The 21,141-nt window shown below is 41.6% G+C and overlaps 1 protein-coding gene across 3 annotated transcripts in view; it reads right to left on the reverse strand.

Moving 5' to 3' along the window:
• Positions 1–21,141, reverse strand: part of TP53BP2 (tumor protein p53 binding protein 2) — a 99,990-nt gene that overhangs the window by 11,897 nt on the left and 66,952 nt on the right. For all 3 annotated transcript variants that reach the window (XM_077485819.1, XM_077485817.1, XM_077485818.1), the window contains exons 11-17: positions 17,143–17,250; positions 16,727–16,875; positions 14,487–14,913; positions 12,487–13,271; positions 9,067–9,204; positions 3,953–4,086; positions 2,410–2,576 (exon numbers count right to left, since the gene is read on the reverse strand). In XM_077485819.1, the coding sequence (XP_077341945.1) occupies positions 2,410–2,576; positions 3,953–4,086; positions 9,067–9,204; positions 12,487–13,271; positions 14,487–14,913; positions 16,727–16,875; positions 17,143–17,250 (1,908 nt within the window). The remainder of the gene's footprint in view (positions 1–2,409; positions 2,577–3,952; positions 4,087–9,066; positions 9,205–12,486; positions 13,272–14,486; positions 14,914–16,726; positions 16,876–17,142; positions 17,251–21,141) is intronic.

The raw sequence follows: 21,141 nt of genomic DNA on the forward strand, positions 1-21,141 counted from the left end.
TATACGATTTTCTGATCATGTGTATTAGGCATTAGTTAAAGGGCCGAGACTTTTTTCATTCTCAACTTATAGCCAAGCATGTGACTTCTATGGTTTGTTTAAAGTAGGAAAGTCAAATCGATAGGACACGTTACACAGCTAAAATGAACACTGTGATAGATGAGACAAGGCCCGAGCCATTACTCATTCACATTCCCAAGGCTGTACTTCTTTCATATGACAATAATCAGACGGCTCTTTAGGTAGGTTGAAAAATTGCAGACACCTCTATGTGTGGTTCAGTATCTGCTCACCAGTCATGGTTCAGGTAAACCAGACCAACAAGGTGTGAATGGTCAGAGATTAATGCGGTTAGATGCGCTGTGTGCTGCTTGCAGTGGCTTTGCCCGTATAGTAAAGGGTAAATCTGGCATCTTGGCAGCGAGTAATCTAATCAGCATGTTAACGATTATTTTCTCAGCCCAGAGCCAAGTGAAAGCTGGAAGCCTATAATCTGCCACATTCCAGGCATTCATTGTAAGCAGACTACTGCGGCTGCTATTATACAAACACACAGGCGGGGGGAATAGGCTGGGAATAGCTTCCAGAAAACATACTCCATCTGGATTATAATATATGCTGCATGCGATTCTTATGGAAGTCAGACCACAACAGTCAAGTTAGCCTTTTCTTTACTGCAGTAAAAAGTACTGAAAATTCAACAAGAAAGCTGATCAGATAAGTGCATTTACTAACACTGCTGAAGTCCAAGAATGCCAAGGACAAACCAAAATATCTGCAGTATACAGAACCCAAGAACAAACTTGGATGTAACGGCTGCATTTGTTTTCTTTATTTTTTTTCACTTGGTGAACCTTTTAGGGCGACAACACTCACTGTATTTATGGAGGAACAGAGTCATCACCCAAAGCCATCACTCCTTATTTGGACTACAAAACACCTGTCCTCTAATCATCTCCATTACAAAAAGGGCAGGTAATCTGTAGTTCACAGACGATAGCGGGAAAGCTGATAACATTGTTTAAGAAGTCAGTTCTTTGCACAGGAAGTTACAAGGAGACTGGAATTGTTGAAACATAACTAAAAAAAAAAAAAAAAAAACTAAAGGAAATTAAAACATCCAGAACATCTAAGGACAGGTCAGATGTAATACATTACACTTTTGTTCTTGGGTTTAAAGACAAAAAAGATAAAGTTCACCTTTAAAAAATAAATAACACACTACTAATATTATACTTACCTGTTCTGTGCAAGGGTTTTGCACAGAGCGGCACCTATCCTCTTCTTCTGAGGTGCCCCAACAGTGCTTCCTGGCGCCTCTTCTCCAACGGATGCCCCCACAGAGAGACACTTTCCCTGTGGACACCCACACAGGCGCGCTCATGAGTCCTGAGTCCCGCTGCTGCGTACATTGACGCAGACAGCAGGACTCGTCCCCGCTCCTGTATCACTGGATTTGATTGACAGCAGTGGGAGCCAATAGCTCCTGCTGCTATCAAGCCATCCAGTGAGGACCGGAGACAGCAGCTGGAGTCACTGTGCTCATGCACATCGCTGGGACGATTGGGCTCCGGTTAGGGAAAAAAAAGGGAGGGGGGGGGCTCTGTGGGGGCAGCTGCAGCACAGAAGGTTTTACACCTTAATGCATTAAAGTGGAAGTAAACTCCCCTATCGTTTTCAGCCAAGGAAGCTGCCATCTTTGCCTCTGTTTAATCTTCAACTGCTATGGTGCTGCACATGTGATTCATTATGACACCAGCCATTGGATGGTTTAATAGTTTGGCTGAGAGCACAGCCAATGTGCAGTTAGCATTCCCGGCATGCCTTTTTTTTTTAACTGTTTAAATCGATGGGTTTACTTCCACTTTAAGTTGAAAAACCATGAGACTTTACAACCCCTTTAAAAAGGGAAAAAATTTAAATGCACATATTTTTGCAAGGAAAAAAGAAAAAAGAAAATGTACATCTATTTTTTCCACTAGAGCCTGCAAAGCATTACACCCAGGGAGGATCAATAAGTTTGCAGGTTTTTTTTTTTAACTTTATAGTGTCCATAAAGTAAAAGGAAGGACCCGATGACCACAAATATGTCCACATGTTTATATGCTCTTCAACAGTATCCATGTTGTACTCAGGTCATTGTCTACTTTAGGGCACCAAGGGGCTGCAGTCCATGCCATACACAGACAGTGCCCTATTCATAATCTATAAATCATTGAATGTGATATGTGAAAGAAAGATTATTCTGTAATGTTGCTGAATGACTTTACCACTCAGTAAAAAGACACTGGAAGCCCATCACAAACTACCCCCTGCACCCCATTATGTGGGTATCAAAATACAAACACCCAGCTAACACTTCAGCTGGCTGGTTACACACCCCAAACATATCACTCAGTGCACACTCACCATAGAGGAACTGGGAGCACTGGCTGTAGCCTTCCTCCATCTCTTCACATTTATCTGCCGCAGTCTGTTTGTCGCTGTACGTAGTGGCGAATACCGCAGCCCCACACTCCACCAGAAATTTACACACCTGAACGTTGTTACAGGATGCAGCACAGTGCAGCGGGGTCCTGAAGTGGCCAACAAGACACAGTTACATTACACTCATGTTCAGGTCAAGAAATGGAGAAATTACAAAGCATAGGACAAAATTAAAATGACTACTATAGTAAAAAATATTGTATTTTAGTAACTATTGGGATTAATACCTTTAAACGATAATATTCAGGATATAAAAATGCCTTTTAGCTATCGTTTTCTCCACATTAAAGTGGTTGTAAACCGCTGAACTTTGTTTTTTTTCTTCTTACCTGCAAAGCAAAGGCATAATGTGCTAGCATGTGTCGCATACTAGCACATAAAGTGCAATTTACCTGAAAACAAAGCCTTCATGCAACGCAATTTCATCGCTGGCGAAAGCCTCCATCTTCACCCGTTTTGCTTCCAGGTTTGTGGACACCGGCTCTGTGACTGGCCGGAGCCACAGGGACCTCACTTCTGCTTGCCGGAGCCGCCGTTTACGGCACATGCTCTGAAGAAACGGCACAGGATGCATGTACAGTAAATATCTCCTAAACTGCACACATTTAGGAGATTTTTACACTACAAGGAGGAGATCCGTCCCATTGTAAACTGTTTGTTTGAGGCGTTTTCATCACCAATGAAATGTGAGTGCATTTGATTAAGGCATTCTTATTGATAAAAAGCAAGGAATATATTCAATCTTGCGCGATGATGATTTTTATTTTGCTTTGAGAAATTGAACCTGGGGAAGATAACTTTATGGAGAAGTTCTGATAATCCTGGAACCAATATTTGAAATCTCTTTCTGATCTGGTTGAACTTTTTGGAGTATCACTGAAAGTACCAATAGACCCAATGGGGTCCTTGAGGTGAGCGGGCATTGCACACTGAGGTGGTGGTGATTATTTTCAGCACATATATCCAGCAGTGACTATCACAGATAATGGAGCGATTTCTATTCACATTTTGTCAGCATTCAAGACACACACACACACACACACACACACATATATATTTTTTAGTGCATTATTTTTTGTTATACTATTATTATACTGTTATACTATTATTTGTGGTGTCAGAACATTTCTGAGTTTATCCGCACTTTAGTATCTTTTTATTTTTCACCAATTCTAGATCTCAGTTAGTTTGACCAATTTCCTTTTTTACTTACAAGAAATTTTTAGCAAAGTCTGGGGGTCCCTAAAGCGGGTAAGAAACCCTTTTGTAATAAACAGGTATGTACAGAGACCCTTGGGTGCCTAATGGTCGAACTTTTTTTTTTTTAAGATTTTATATATGAATAAGGAAAAACGGAAAAGTATTTAACAGAAAAGACAGAAAATACATTATCTACATTCCAGTTCTGGTAGGATACCTCATCACACAAAAGAACATAACTGTAAATAATAAAATGTGACCTTACCAGCCATCACTGTCTGCAGCATTTACATTCACACCAAACTGTACAAGGAATTTAACGATCTCTGTGTGACCGGCGCACACTGCGTTGTGAAGTGCTGTGATTCCCTCGTCATTGGGCTCGCTGGGATCTTCAACCTGAAAACATATATTGCCTGTAAGTCACGAGGAACTAGTCTCAAATAAGACCTACCTATCTGTGCAGCAGCCATACAAACACATAATTTTAAATGAAATGATATTATATAATCCACAAAAATTTCCAAATTACTTTTAATGGTTCTTAATAAAATGATCATTCCCCTAGGGCTACAAATACAAACGTGTGTGTGTATATATATATATATATATATATATATATATATATATATATATATATATATACACACACACACACACACACACACACACACACACATATACATACATACATAATATATCACATTTTTTTGTAGCCCTACGGGAAGTTTTTTGGTGTCCGAAATGCAATGATCGTTTTATTAAGAACCATTAAAAGTAATTTGGACATTTTTAGGATTTTGGCCGGGTGCTCCTTCTGTTGGTTTACGCTTCTGATGCAGAAGACGGAATGGCAAGTCTGTAACAGGGAAATGATCAGCTGCAGGGAGCCCAGAGGCAATGCTGCAACTAGTCCTTTGCCCTCTGGTTGCATATTTTGGCACAACGTTCACAATGCAGGTCATCTTTAAAGTGTAACACTTGCAATGAGAGTACTCCCTACAGATTCACTACAGGGAAGGAACCCAATAGCAGCAGACTGTTCCAGAAGGTTACAGTTCTAGACGTTCACCGCTCCTACACAGCAAGAGCCGCCGCACTGCACACTATTAGCATAAACACAATAAAGCCCATTTGTCAATGCCTGTGCTCAAGACCAGCTTCATTTTTTACCGCAAAAAGACAAAAAGGGGAACGAGGATGCTTTCCAGCTGAAATAAAAATATATATAAAAGAGAAGGAAAGGTATAAAGAGTAGAGAATGAACTGCCAGGTCACCATGGATGGATTTCACAAAACAAATGCATAAAAAAAAAAAAAAAAAAAGTATGCACTTTTTTACTCCCTCATCACAAAGGAAAGGTGTCCATCTCCTTGTGCCTGCGTGGGTTTCCTCCGGGTACTCTGGTTTCCTCCCACACTCTAAAGACATGCTGGTAGGTGAAATAGCTCCTTTCTAAATTGGCACTATAGTGTGTATGTATGTTTGCGCACGTGAGATAGGAATCTTACCTCTAGGGCAGGGACTGATGTGAATGAACAATAAGTACAGCGCTGCATAAACTGTCGGCTATATAAAAATACCTGTAATATATAATGGTTTGGTAGCTGCTTCTTTGGTTTGTTGTTGCTTCTTACTCCTCATAAAACTACAATGGCGGAATGATGTGTATCTGGACTAAGGTGGTGTGAATTTCACTAATGAAGCGAAAGCACAACGACTAAAAAATAGAGCTCTCTTTTGGTGGTATTTAAACACTTCAGCCCCGGAGGAATTTACCCCCTTCCTGACTAGAGCCCTTTGAGATTCCGCATTGCGTCGCTTTAACTGACAAATTGCGTGGTTGTGCGATGTTGTACCCAAACAAAATTGAAGTAATTTTTTCCCCCACAAATAGAGCTTTTGGTGGTATTTGATCGCCTCTGCGGTTTTTATTTTTTGCGCTACAACAAAATAAGAGCGATAATTTTGACAAAAAAAAAAAACGCATGTTTTTTTTATTTTTGCTATAATAAATATCCCCCCAAAAATTTATATATATATATATATATATATATATATATATATATATATATATATATATATATATATATATATATATATATATATATATATATATATATAAACAATGTTTTTCCCTCAGTTTAGGCCGATATGTATTCTTATACATATTTTTGGTTAAAAAAAATATAAATCGCAATAAGCGTCTATTGAATGGTTTTCGCAAAAGTTATAACAACTACAAAATAGGGAATAGATTTATAGCATTTTTATTTATTTATTTTAACAAGTAATGGCGGTGATCTGGGATTTTAATCGTGACTGCGACATTATGGCGGACACATCGGACAATTTTGATACATTTTTGGGACCATTGTCATTAATACAGCAATCAATGCTATAAAATTGCATTTATTACTGTAAAAATGTCACTGACAGTGAAGCGGTTAACACTAGGGGGCGCTCGAGGGGTTAACTGTGTCCCTGGTAGGTGACGAATTGTGGTTCCTAGCTAATAGGAACACACGATCTGTCACTCCGTTCAGAACAGAACAGGGAAGTGTGCGTTTACACACACTCGTCCCTGTTCTGTCTCTCCTGCTCACGATCGCTCGTTGCCGGCGGTCATTGGCCACGAGCACCAGCACGCGCCTGCTATCCCGACCCCAAGAGCCGACATATAGCTACAACGGCTTGCGCAGGGGAGCCAACCTGCCGCAGTAGGGAAGCTGTTAAATCACCACTGGGGTTTTTAATTTTTTTGCTAAACAAACGAAAAAAGACCAAAAAAAATAAACAAAATAAACATTGCAAAATTTTAACAAAATATGATAAAACAGGTAATTTTTCTCCTTCACTAATGTGTGCTGATGAGGTTGCACGGATGGGCACCAATTGGCAGCACCGGTGGGCACTGATTGACAGCACTGATAATTAGGGCACTGACAATCAGTGCCCTAATTATCAGTGCCGATGTCCCTTTAACACATGGGTGCTCAACATGTGGCCCTCCAGCTGTTGCGGAACTATAAGTCCCATGGGGCATTGCAAGGCTAAGCCCTTGTACACACGGTCGGAGATTCCGACAACCAAATCCGTCGGATCTTGTCCGACGGATCTTGTCCGAAACTGTTGTATACACACGGTCGGACAAAGTTGTCGGAAAATCCGATCTTTCAGAACGTGATGACGTCATTTGGTTACGATGGGACTAGGTTCAGGCTAGTAATCAATAGCTTTGATGTAGGAATTTGATCTGAGCATGCGTGGCACTTTGTCCGATCGGAATTCTCTACACATGATGATCGGAGTATGTCCGATTGGAGCATTTTGTCAGAAAATATTTCCGGCAAATTGGAAAATTTGGTCCGATGGATATTCCGACGGAAACAGTCCGATGCATACCACATACAGTCGAATATTCGACAAAACGCTCCGATCGGACACATTCCGTCGGAATCTCCGATCGTGTGTACAAGGGCTAACAGTTACAAGCCTGACTCTCAAAGGCTGAGGCATGATGGGACTTGTAGTTCCGCAACAGCTGGAGGGCCACACCCATGCTTTAACACAAGCCAGCGATTGTCTCTCTTTTGCTCTCCGTAAGCTGTAAGCATGAGGAAAGAAAAGCCGATAACCGGATTGTGTTTACTTCTTTGATCAACTGTCCACATGGTAAAGGGCCGCTGTGATTGGCTCTTTACCCCAATCTGTGATCAGCTGAGTCCAAAGGACTCAGAGCATGCCACCCACGCACCCCGTCTGGCAAACTGAGAACGTGCTGTAGCAGTTTTTCAGCCATAGCGTGGGCAGGAAGTGGTTAAAGTATGTAAAGAAAAATAAATAAATGATAATAATCAAACAAACATTCAGTACATTTCTACAATGCATACACAATTTTAAATTTGTCTCTGAAAAACAAAAATCCAAACACAGAAAAATACCTGATTTGTCAGAAATCCAGTGTGCTCCAAACCGCCTGTTTGGGTTGACAACACACTACCTTTTTTTGCACTAAAATCCCAACCAATGTTGTCAGCTCTACCAGCCAGACTACAGAATGTCTAATTGCCACCCATCTCTGTTCAACTTTATATGCATAAACGGATTTCTTTCCCAGCAAAACAATGGTAGGTGAAATGGCTCTTGGGAGATAAACGTTCTTATGGTGGGCAACCAGAAAAAACGAAACGACCCTCAGAAGCTGCTACTCCAAGAATTTTACAAGCCAGGTGATGTCAGAGAGTAATAAAAGCCATTCCTCGCTATAGAAACAAGGTAAAAAGGAAAAGAAAATAAATAAATAAAGCTGGGACATAACCTGGAGAGGGACAGGGAGGTTTGGTATTAAACTTGAACCATATATTACCGAATCCCTCAACAGCCATACAAAAAAAAAAAAAAAAAAAAAAAAAAAAAAAAAAAAGATACTTTTAGTGCATGAAATGCCTTCTTGCAAAGATCTAACTTTATAAATGTCACAGTGCAGTGCTGTGGGAGGGACCCAGTAGACCCCACCCATTGCAGGCTGCCAATCGAAAAACTACAGGAGAGGGAAGCTACAAGACCAGTCATCCCACACAAGTAGTGACCGGTCTTTGTTACAGGACAGAGGTAACATTTGAAGCCAGTTCACGCCACAGAAACGTTGTCCGGGTGCATTCCAGATGCTTTTCTTCATGCGCGGTTTTGATGCAGTCCAGTGAATCCCCCCCCCCTCTTTTTTCTTAAAATTTAAATAGGGACAGGTGTGTTCCAGTGTATTTTTAGTGCATTTAGGTGCGTTTTTGTTGTATTTTACAGCGTTACAGTACACTCCAGCGCAGCATGTTCTACTTTTTTTTTTTCTGAAACTGGAACGCACTGGTGTGAACTATGCCATTGAAAACCATATAACCTACTTTCCATGCGTTTTTGACTGCATGTTGTGTGAACTGGCCCTAAATAAGGACACGTGTGTTCCAGTGCGTTTTTGGTGCATTCCAGTGCAGTGCAGGAAAAATGCAGCATGTTATACTTTTTCTGGAACGCACTGACGCTACAAGCACTGGTGTGAACTACGCCATTAAAAATCATATAACCTACTTTCCATGCGTTTTTAATGGAAAAAAAAAATAAAAAAATCACTGGACTGCATGTGAACTGGCCCTTCATACTGGATTACTGCACAGATCTGGAAGAAATACAAAAATCACACCAAGATTCCAGTAATAATACACATGCCTTTTGTATTAGACAATATTTACTTACCCCGAGTTCAGCTTCAAATATCAGTAATGCCTGGACATAAAACTTTACTTACAGAACAGTATCTCTTTAAAGCTTCCCCATGGAGGAGCAGAGGAAAAAAAAAAAAAACGACATTACAAACAACTTACTTCGTAGATTATTCTCTGCACGAGATCAAACTCTCCCTCCAGAGAGGAATCGAGCAGCAAAGCCAAAGGATTAAACTTCACTCTCATCCCGTGTGCAATTCTCTCAGAGCCATTCTTTCGCAAGTTTGTTCTCTTTCCCTGGGGGAGAGAAAAAGGAGTTGAAAACGACCCAGGGGTTTAAAAATAAATAAATAAATATAAATAAATAAAAACCTGCACACTACTCAGATAATTGAACATATTAATATAATCAAAGTTGATAATTCAGCAGTGGGTGGATGCCAGTCAGGAACCCATGATCTGGGACAACATCCCCCAGAGATACCCACCAGCAGTGCCAGTGCTACTCCCCAACAGTGCCAGCAGTACCCACCACGGATACCCACCAGCAGGACCTAAAGCAGTACCAACCAACAGGACCCACCAGCAGTACCAGCCAGCCGACACCACCAGCAGGACCAGCCCTGGAGGACAGCCAGCAGCAGCTGCCAGCCATACCCGCCTGGGGGACAGCCAGCAGCTGCCAGCCATACCTGGAGGAATCCTGAGGAAGAAGTGAAGATTGAGGTCAGTTGAGGTGCAGTGAATCAGTGTGAAAGCAGCTTTAGGCCCCTTTCACACGATCTGTCACGATCGGGTCTGTCTGTTTTTCAGGTGGACCCAATCAGACCCTTTATTCACCTCTATAGTGCAGCAAATGTAAACAGACTTGTGTCTGTTTACACATGCCTATCTCCAATCCGATCCACTTAAAAAAACAAAAAAACAAAAACAAAAGGGGGATGCGCACACTTCTGTCTGGGTGGATAGGAGGATCCATAGAGTAGAGCGTGTTGTGTTCATGTTTGCTCTGCATATGCAAAGTAGACAGACACAGACCTGTCATCTGTCCGCTCCCCTCATTGTAGCCCGCGACTGGTTACCAAGTCGCTAAAGTGGCCCTCGCTCTTCAAAAGTTTAGGCAATCCTGCTTTAAAGTTAAACCCTGGGAAGAAAAACTGATCACATAAAATTATATTAGCAGAGGTTACTACCAGCAAAACTCACATGACATATTGATCAGTAGATCCAGATACAGACAGCTGAAGTCATATGCAAAATGTTAATTTTTCTGTCAATTCTCAATGTAACTCTCAGTTTAAAGTGATTGTAAAAGGTTTTTTTTAAATAACAAATATGTTATACTTACCTGCTCTGTGCAAGGGTTTTGCACAGAGCGACCCTGAGCCTCCTTTTCTGGTGTCCTCAGGCGACACTCCTGGCTCCTACCCTTCAGCGAGTACCCCGAGAGAGTTGTTTTCCATGGGGGCATCCGTGTGGGTGCGCTCCCGAGTCCTGCTGCTGCATCCATTGACACAGACCTCAGGACTCAGCCACGCCCCCCATGTCACTGGATTTGATTGACAGCAGCAGAAGCCAATAGCTCCTGCTGCTATCGATCCATCTAATGAGGTCCCGGACACAACAGCTGGAGCTGCTGGGCTTTGCTCGTCGCTGAAACAATCAGGTTCAGGTAAGAAAAAGGGGGCTCTGGGGGGCAGCTGCAGCACAGAAGGTTTTTCACCTTCATGCATTCTATGCGTGAAGGTGAAAAACCCTGACACTTTACAACTCCTATAAATCAGCTAAACAAAAGGAATCCAACATCTCACAGCTTGTTTTCTTTGTAAAGCAGCAACACACCAATTGGAATAAACTGGCCCCTGCCAGTGTGCCGCCAGCATGCCGCAGAGAAGGACCCTTGCTCCCTGTGGGGAAGCAGTAATCTCTCTGATTCCGAGCAAAAACACACCAATGCACAGGGAACATGAGCTTTGCCAATTGCAGATCTCTAGAGCCAACACTGATGCTAGGAACAAGGGATAAAGCTAAAATGAACTTATTTACAAGAAAAAAAAAAACAAGGGGACTACATTCACTGACCTCCTCCTAAAAATACCAGTTGCCTGGCTGTCTGTGGCTTAATTACATTTTGAATAACTGAACTGGAAAAAAGGCATGCAGATGAAGAGTCAGGTACAAGCACACATATTGAAGCTGAAGTGTCAGCCTTATAGCCCAGCAACCAGCAGTTTAATGAAGACATTAGCAATGGCAGCCTCCTTGTTTCTCCAATGACAGACGTTATAAATGTACCTTTCTTGTAAAACTTGCATTAATAGTTTTAGATGTCCAGAATTCTGGATCTGCTGATCATCTTTTTTTTAAATTAAATTTTTTCACTGTATGCTTACACTAAATTCCACAGGTTTGTGGCAGATCTACTTTCACAGACAATTCCACAGTGTCAGTGCCTGAAAGATGTAATGAGCTGATGACTAAACAGTCCCTATGTCCATTCAGGAAAAAGTAACTGTCTCCCGATATACAAACTCTTCAGTAAGGTATACTCATTAATCCGCACTTCCTTATTGTAAGAGCTCTCACTTCTTTGCTCTAATTGAACAAGGCTTCTGGGTATGATGGAGCATGTGACCTCCCCATGTGATCATAATCCAACAGCCAATTGCCAGGCCCAAACCCAGTCAACATGGATGGGGCAGTGACATTTACCCGGGTAAGATCACATCTGGCTGATCAAGACTTAAACAGGCCTCAGGGAGGAAAGCATTGTTCCTTCTAACAAGCAAAGGATCTTGCAGCTTCCCTGCTGAGGGTTAGTATTGTTAACTCTAGAACAGTGAAGGTGTTCATTTATCCAGGCCATGGGGCTAGTAGAAGTAACACTCAGATGGACTTGGTCTGCAATGCTGAAAATGTATTGTAGCTTCTTTTATTTCTAAAGAGTGTCAGGAAGATACCTCAGCATTTATAGCCCTATGAGTAGTACAGACATCTTAATCCAATGATCATGGATGTGAGGACAAATTCTACAGGTTAGCAGTCTTCCTACAACCTTAAAGTGGTTGTAAACTTCAGGCATGAAATATGAGCAAAGCATATCCCTCTATAGTGTGTACTAATCTCAATGTTCCTAACACTCATTAGAAATGAAGTGGCTTGGAGAATCCATGGACCATCTTTATTATGAACAAAATTCGACCAAACAAGTCCAGATGAATGGAACTACTAATCGCTTCCTACCTGTGGAGCAACACTGAGGATAGTTGAACACAAAACCGAACCCATGTATTGCTGACTTGTCAACATCACAAACTAAGTAATAAACACTCAGCTAAAAGTACACCAAAAAATATTTGTTTGCATCAAATTACATTTTAAACCTTAACGGTAGTGTTCTATTCGAGAAATAGACCGGAAGCCACGAACAGCAGTAAAAGTACTGTCAGATGCTCTCAATTACCCACACTACAATTTCCACCAGTTGGAGAGATTTTCTATCACTTTCTGTACTGTGCCAAGATTTAGCTGGAGTTCAGCTTTACATATTTGCCCTAAAGTAAGTAGTGTGATACTTACTGGAGGAAGAGAGAATTGCTCTGTGATTTCTGGAGGGTGCATGTTAATGTCCTCTACCAAGTTCTCTGGGTCCCCTCCAGTGGGGTATGGGGGTGGAGGGTAGGGAGGGTACTCTTCAACATATGTATCAGGGGGCTGAATGGTATCCTGATTCACCTCCACCTCTGCTGGGGATGTCACACCTGGAAACGGGATTCCCTCAGGAATACTGTCCGGACCTAGCTCCGGTGAGGGGATATCTATGTCCTCGGTGAACATGCCAACATCTTCGGGTGGGGGAATGTCCAAGACATGCAGAGAAGAATCTTCTGAGGGGGGTTCCTCCTGTACGTCTGTGGAGACTTGCAAACCTTGAGTCTCTGTGGAGCTCTCAGAGATTGGTGTCACAGGGGTCTGCTTGGGGGCAGAGATGGTCTCCATGGCAGCCAGGGTAGTCCTCTGATAAAGAAGCTTTTGAATGTTTGGCCCATTGGGTCCTTCTGGCTCGGTTATGGAGCTACGTTTCTTTAAAGGCCTGGGGGCATTGTACAGTTTCCTTCTCAGAGCCTCCAAGTCGGCATCACTCTGGTTACGGTATGGGTTGGATAAAAATGGCAGCAGTTTGGTGGGGCTGAGAGGACGGGGAATCCTTTCGGTCTCCTGGTTTTCACTGCTGGCTGCTGGTGTCTCCGAGTCTGGTTCTGGACTGCTGGATTTCTGTCCATCTACTAAGGTGCCATCTATCTGTAGACTGCCATTCTGCTGGTTCTGAGCTGCTGCACCACCAATGACTGGTTTACCATAAACTGAAAGTAGAAAAATGAAAAAAATTAAATAAAAAGATATTACACAGCAAACTTTTACAAAAGCATTCAACAAAGCTTCTTAAAGTGGTTGCACAATTTTTTACCTACAGGTAAGCCTATAATGAGGCTTACTTGTATGTACTAGAAATATCTCCTAAACCTGCACATTTACCATATACACTTGCCTCGACGATAATAATAATATATATAATAATAATATTATATATATATATATATATATATATATATATATATATATATATATATATAATGGTTTATGCAAAATTTATAGCATCTTCAAACTATGGTATACATACCGGAAAATTATTTATTTTCTACTAGTAATGCTGGCAATTGGCGGCTTAAAGGGACCGCGAAATTGCAGTGGACAATGACACTTTTGGGTGACACTAAAACAGTGATCAGTGATAAACATATGCACGGTCACTGTACTAATGACACTGGCTGGGAAGTGGTTAACCTCTAGGCCGACAAAGTTAACTGTGTGCCTAACCAGCGTTAGTGAAAGCACCACACAGTGTACACAAAGGGATGTGATGGATTTTATTTCTTGCTTAGCAGGGAACGAAAATCCATCACATCCCTGCTGTCAGGATGGAGCTATGCATGGTTTATATATGCACCACTCTGTCCAGACTCTCTCCTAAACGATCAGCGGGTGCCAACGGGCATCCAATGGCCGGCACTCGCTGTTCGGCTTCTGCTGTAACCAATCACAGCAGAAGCGGTGCAAGCCCCCTACTCAGAAGTGCAGAATCACACATGACATTATTATATATATATATATATATATATATATATATATATATATATATATATATATATATATATATATATATATATATATATATGATTCTGCACAAAACAGCAACCCTGTAGCAGTAAATCTACTATGGGATGGTCGGCAAGCGGTTAAATAATGGGACCACAAAAACAAAATGTGCTCCAGACCTGGTGCAGAGTTTCATTTTGTTCAGCTCTAGGTATTTCCCCCCTCCAATATAAGGATTTTGAATCCAAGCTACATACCTAACTTACCAAAAGAAAAATCTAGCACAAACCAGGAAATGGCTAACCCCAAAAGGCATGCAGGATCAAACTTCAAAACACCTATAGTGCTACAGAGCAGCCCAAGTCTGCTGTACCAGACTGAGCACCAGCAACAGATGGATTGTAGATGAATTCTATCCTTACCACTGGAAAACTGAGACCGTGTCTGAGCTCTGCCGAGGGCACCCTGTACACTGTAGTTTTTCCCAGGAGTCTGCTGCTTTGTGTACATAGAGTAGATAGAACTAGCAGCCACCATCTGAGGTTTGTTGAACTGCGGCACTGGTGGGTCTTTGACTGTCTGAGGAGTGAATGGACGAACTGCCACTGCAGGGGGATTATCCAATTTGGCGGGTGGTGGAAGTTCCTGGCTGGAAGGCACAGACAACCTCTGCTGAACAGATAATTTCTGTTTGTTTGCAGTGTAAGTTGATGTAGGCTTTGGTGGGGCTATGTCTGTCTTTGTGTCAGCTGTAGCAGGCTGGGGAGCTTGACTGTAGTAAGGCAAGTTGATCTGTTTTGGTTTGGAAGGAACAGGTGGTGGAACTTTTGCTGTGTTCTTATTTGCAGTCTGTAATAGGAGGGGAAAAAATATACCTTTAAGAATAGAAAATATTTAAGCAATTCCAAAATTCAATATCTTAGGTGAAGACCTCTGCATAGGTTTTCAAACATATCTGCAGTAGAACACCCATACAACTACCTATATGGAAATCGTTTAAGCTGCTTTTATTCAGTAAAGCAATGGACTTCTGCAACCACACCCCCCCCCCCCCCCACACACACACCCCCCCCCCCCCCCCCCCACACACACACACACACCCCCCCCCCCCCCCCCCCCCACACACACACACACACACACACACACACACACACACACACACACACACACACACACACACACACACACACACACACACACACACACACACCAACAGCTGCTGTTCTTCTGGACATAGGGCTACATTTAAAAAAATGCAGACAGGCTCTTAACTTACCTGCCTGCTCACAGTCTTTATTAATGTACATGCACAGTGCAGCTCAGTTTACATTACCAGCATTGTGCCTATGTGCCAGATAAATGAAGTACTGCACATGCAAGGAGTTACATCATAACGCACCAGCCAATCACAACAGACGAAGACGAAAACATGGAAGAAACCCAGGAGAAGATACTGGTGAGGGCCCTAATGAGCATCAGACCATTGGAGCAGAAGTATTGTAGACTTTAAAAGAGAAGTAAAGGGTGTTTTTTTTTCCCCCCCTAATCAAATTTAACTAGGTGGATGCAGAATCTGTTCCCCGTCACCTCTGCCGATGGCTTGGTTCTCTCAGCTTCCCAAGCAGAAAGCTGCAGCCTGTGGAGGGGCGGGGAGCGGCCATCTCACCATCTTAGCAGCTCGCTGAGAGGCTGAGATGGGCATCAGTGATTCCAGCGGAGAATGGTATGAAGTCCGCTCTCTGCTGACAATCAGTCACAGGAGTGCAAAACAAATTGCACTCCTGTGACCCATAGGAGAAGCCCAGCTAAACAAGCTTAGGCTGGACTTCTTTAATTTAGCTTCTAAATGCATTCAAAATCGCATACAGAAAACTCGAAATAATGGACATCATTACAGTCAGCAGGGTGTGTGTTTGTGTGTAATAAATATATATAAAAAAGGCCCTGAATAAATTTATATAGTCTTACAGATATAAACGACCCTTTGAGGGCAACCATAATGCTACTTTGGCTCAGAAGGAAATTGAGTTTGACACCCCTGTTTTAAAGTATAAATGTACGTGTGTGTGTGTGTGTGTGTAATAAATATATATATATATATATATATATATATATATATATTACTACACACACACACACACACACACGTACATTTATACTTTAAAACAGGGGTGTCAAACTCAATTTCCTTCTGAGCCAAAGCATTATGGTTGCCCTCAAAGGGTCGTTTATATCTGTAAGATTATATAAATTTATCCAGGGCTTTTTTTCCCCTTAGAGAATAGGTGCAGGAATTCAACCATGCCCCCTCCGCCGATCTGCATAAAATGGTAGGCGTTGCCATATTTTCGAGGGTTTTTAAAGGGGCCATAAATACCAGGAGTGCGTTATGTGTGAAGTTCAGGGATGCGCTATGTACAGAGTGAGAAATTCAGGGGTGCCAGTGGTGAGTGGGGAGAAGGGAGGGGGGGGGGTGGCCATGGAAACTTCCCATCTGCATACTTGTTTAAAATCAGCGATTCAAAGCATTTAAGCCTATGGTTCAGGTTATTTATTTTTTTTTTTAAAGGAGTGTGGTGTAAAGAGAGCCTGCCCATTTTCATTGTATAGTTTTTCCTTTACATACGTGTACAGTTAAAGTTTAAAGCATGTGAAGAAGTACCTGAACATCTCTCAGCAGATCTTCACTACTCTGATTTTTTCTTAAAGTGCCAAAGTTGGGGGGCCCGGGAGGAGGCTGAACAGAATCAAACATAGAATTAGGTCTGGTCTTCTTATCCTTGTCCCGTGCTGAGGGGTCTGCGTCTGTAGCTGTAAAGTGAGAAAATAGTTTTAACCAAGCTTAGTCGCCTAAAGGCTTTTCTATCTTCTTATTACACTATCCCAGGCAGCACTACACTAAACTGACCACAATACAATTATGTAACAGGATGAAGATGGGATGAATGACAGCTATTCACAGTAACACAGAAAAGATTCAGTACAGAGATAACGTAGGAGGATATAAATGAAGATAAGACATTTTGCAATGCTCTTCTGCATTCATGAAATATTCCCGTTCTTACAGATCTCACTCACCCTTTCCACTGGTAGTCACAGATCCTTTCGCTGTGCTTTGACCCTCACCATTAACAGTGCTCCAATCAGTGCCAGCCTGCTGGGATTTGATGCTGTGGACCCCGGTGCCTGGAGAATAGAAACAAACTTCACACACAATGCACAGTGTTCTGTGGCTGCACAAGATACTCATTATTCCCAGCTCATCCCCACATCACATTCTAATGACATCTGAGGCCTGGAAACTCCATTGCTTTAATAGAATCAATTGGACCAGAGGAAATATAAAATGCTCAAGGATGAGACAGCACAAGAAATAGACAAAATACTAATGTTAGATTTTATAAAATAGCCAGGGTTTATATTGGAGCTGAACAACCTACAGTATACCCTTTGTTGCTTTAGGGAAACAATGACCAATGACATGCATCTGTCTGTTAGAAGTAAATTAATTATATAGAATGAAAAAAAAAGAAAAAAAAGAAATGGAAGCCCAACTCCAGAGAATGTTTATTATATTTATTTAAAGCTGAAGTTTAATTTGTTTACATTTGACTTCCTATCGTGCCTTTTTACTAAAAAAATAAATAAATAAATAAATAAAAATAAATAAATAAAAAGGCACGATAGGAAGTCAAATATAAACAAACTTCAGCTTTAAATAAATATAATAAATATTCTCTGGAGTTGGGCTTCCATTTCCTTTTTTTTTTTTAATAAAGACCCGTTTTTATTTCATACCCAATTTTAGATCCAATGATGTCATCGCTGGGTTTTAGTGGCAATGCAGGCAAATCATGGCTGGCTGGAGGGACTAGCAGGGTGCTGTACATACCTGCCTGAAAAGAACAGCCTCAGTACTCCTTTCATGAGCCCTCAGATCCAATGCAAGCAGTGGGCTTGATGCTGGACATCTTCCAGAATGGATCTGGCTTGCTGCAGCTTCCAATGCACCCAATGCCGTGTACACACAACCGGACTTTCTGGCAGACTAGGTCCAACTGTCTTCCCGACTGACTTTCAGCAGAGTTCTGATGGACTTTCTGAATGAATGGACTTGGCCACACAATCACACCAAAGTCCGATGGATTTGAACATCATGGCGTACGACCGGACTAGAATAAGGAAGTTCATAGCCAGTAGCCAATAGCTGCCCTAGCGTTGGTTTTTGTCCATCGGACTAGCATACAGATGAACGGATTTTTCGACTGGACTCGAGTGCGTCGGAAAGATTTGAAACATGTTCTACATCTAAAGTCCGCCTGATTTTTCGACAGCAAAGGTCCAATGAAGCCCACACACGGTTGAATTGTCCGATGGATTCGTTCCGTCGGACCTTTGCTGTTGAAAAGTCCGGCCGTGTGTACAGGGCATAAGTGTGCAGTGATTATCGGAGCAAGCTATTTCAGTACAGGAGAGGGTAAAGCTGGAGTTCAGCTTTAAACTACCGTACTTCAGCTCTGGAAGGTTTTACCCTTTACTGATCAGGCAATGTTTTGCCATTTAGCACTGCACTACTTTAACTAGTAACTGCACGTTCATGCAACGCTGTCCCCAAACAAAACGTATATTTTTTTTTCACTCAAAATAGAGCTCTCTTTTGGCGACATTTGATCGCCACTGGGTTTATTTTTTTTTATTATATAAAAAGAACAATAATTTAGAACAAACAAAAAAAAATTATAATTTTTTACTTTTGGCTTTAACATGTAACCAAAAAAATAAATAAATCAATCAAATTTCTTTTTAAAAATTTTCGACAAAATGTATTCTGCTACAAGTCTAGTTAAAAAAAAAAAAATAAATAAAATTCCCCAATAAGTGTATATTGAGTGGTTTGCGTGAAAGTTACAGTGTTGGCAAACTAGAATATATGCTATATTACCAAAAGTATTGGGACGCCTGCCTTTGCACGCACATGAACTTTAACGGCATCCCAGTCTTAGTCTGTAGGGTTCAATATTGAGTTGGCCCATCCTTTGCACCTATAACAGCTTCAACTTCTTCTGGGAAGGCTGTCCACAGGTCTAGGAGTGTGTCTATAGGAATGTTTGACCATTCTTCCAGAAGCTCATTCGTGAGGTCAGGCACCGATGTTGGATGAGAAGGCCTGGCTCACAGTCTCAGCTCTAATTCACCCCAAAGGTGTTCTATCGGGTTGAGGTCAGGACTCTCCGAATTACAGTGGAGACAGAGCCAGGCCTTCTCTCCAACATCAGTGCCTGACCCCACAAATGTGCTTTTGTAAGAAGGGTAAAACATTCCCATAGACACACTCCAAAACCTTTATTTTTTTTTATTATTAATTCGTTTTTTACACTACTAAAAACCACTTTAGCCCCAGAAGGATTTACCCACTTCCTGACCAGTCCATATTTTGCTATACAGCACTGCGTTATTTTAACTGACAAGTGGCCGGTCGTCAGACACTGTACCCAAATAAAATGTATTTCCCTTTTCCCCCACAAATGGAGCTTTTTGTGGAATTTGATCACCTCTGGTTTTTATTTTTTCCGCTATAAACAAAAAAATTCAATTTTGAAAAAAAAATAACAAATTCTATATATATATATATATATATATATATATATATATATATATATATATATATATATATATATATATATATATATATATATATAAATTTTTTATTTTTTTTCTACTTTCTGCTATAAAACATACCCAATGCATTTTTTTTTAAATCGAATTTCTTCATAAATTTTGGCCAATATGTATCCTGCTACATATTTATACACAAGCAAGGGGTTAAATGTGTTCCCTCGGTGTGTTTCTGTGTGGGGGGGGATGGGCCGCCTGGGACAACACACAGATTCATCTTCCTGCATAGCAGAAAGACAGGATCTCTGTGTCATCCATTGACAGAACAGAGATCTGCCTTATTTACTATGGCAGATCCCCATTCTGTCTCTGTGGGGAACAATCACAGGCAGCCGGAGGACATAGAGTCCGCTGGACCCGGTGATTAGCTTCCTCGCTGACCAATGGGCGCACCTGCGCCCACAGAACCACAAACTGATGTACACCTAAGGCGATTCGCACAGCCAAGCCAACCTGCCGCAATATACCTGCGGCAGCTGGTCAGCAAGTGGTTAATGGCGGTGATCAACGACTTATAAAAATGGGACTGCCATCTGACAGTGGGGGGGGACTGACTAACTGCCACTGACATCACCAGTGACACCAATACAGTGATCAGTGCTAATATTGTACACCGTCACTGTACTAATGACACTGGCTGGGAAAGGGTTAAGATCTAGGGCAATCAAGGGGTTAAATGTGTGCCAATTTTTACTAAATGTGTTTCTTGTCCCTAGAAACAGAGAGATCTTTGCCTCAGTACAGGGAGACCCATGTTGATTGTCAAGACAGTTCTGGGTTGCGATTAAACACAGCCGGTCCCAGCCAAGAATCATTGGCTGGGACTTTTCGACAGACTCCAGCTGTGTACAGTCACAGCGAGCGACGGCGGGGAAGGGGCCCGCATGCGCATTCCCTAACCTGGAAGCAGGCAGTGACATACAGGTACATTGTTGGGAAGAGAACGTTTCAGTCACATCTCTATTCAGTATACTTGCTCCTTTGATGCATATACAACAAACTGGAAACACAAAACAGCAATAGTATTAATGTCTTCAATCTATTAAAATGCGTTTGTCTGGATCCCTATTGGAAATACTATTACTTCCTGCCCTGACAGGAAGTGAAGCAAGTCCCCCCCCCCCCCCCCCCCCAATATTTATAGACCGCAAAAAATAAATAAAAAAAATCCCGTCTAAAACCAAAACAAAATTTTTTTTTTTACTGGTATCTAGTGAGTGGAAACTGGATAAACCCCTGGACAACATGCTGTGCATTTTTAGAAATGCAGGTAACCCTTTGTATATGTGGTTTTAGGAACTTTTTTTTTCTATGGCAAGAAGTGTCTCCCCCTGCATTTAATTGTCACATCTGTTACCACCGTACACAACGTAAACAGTTTAAGGGAAGGAGTAAAATTTA

The sequence above is a fragment of the Lithobates pipiens genome, unplaced genomic scaffold (genome assembly GCF_037356315.1).
Source record: "Lithobates pipiens isolate NorthernLeopardFrog02 unplaced genomic scaffold, aLitPip1_a1.2 Scaffold_18, whole genome shotgun sequence".
NCBI lineage: Eukaryota > Metazoa > Chordata > Amphibia > Anura > Ranidae > Lithobates > Lithobates pipiens.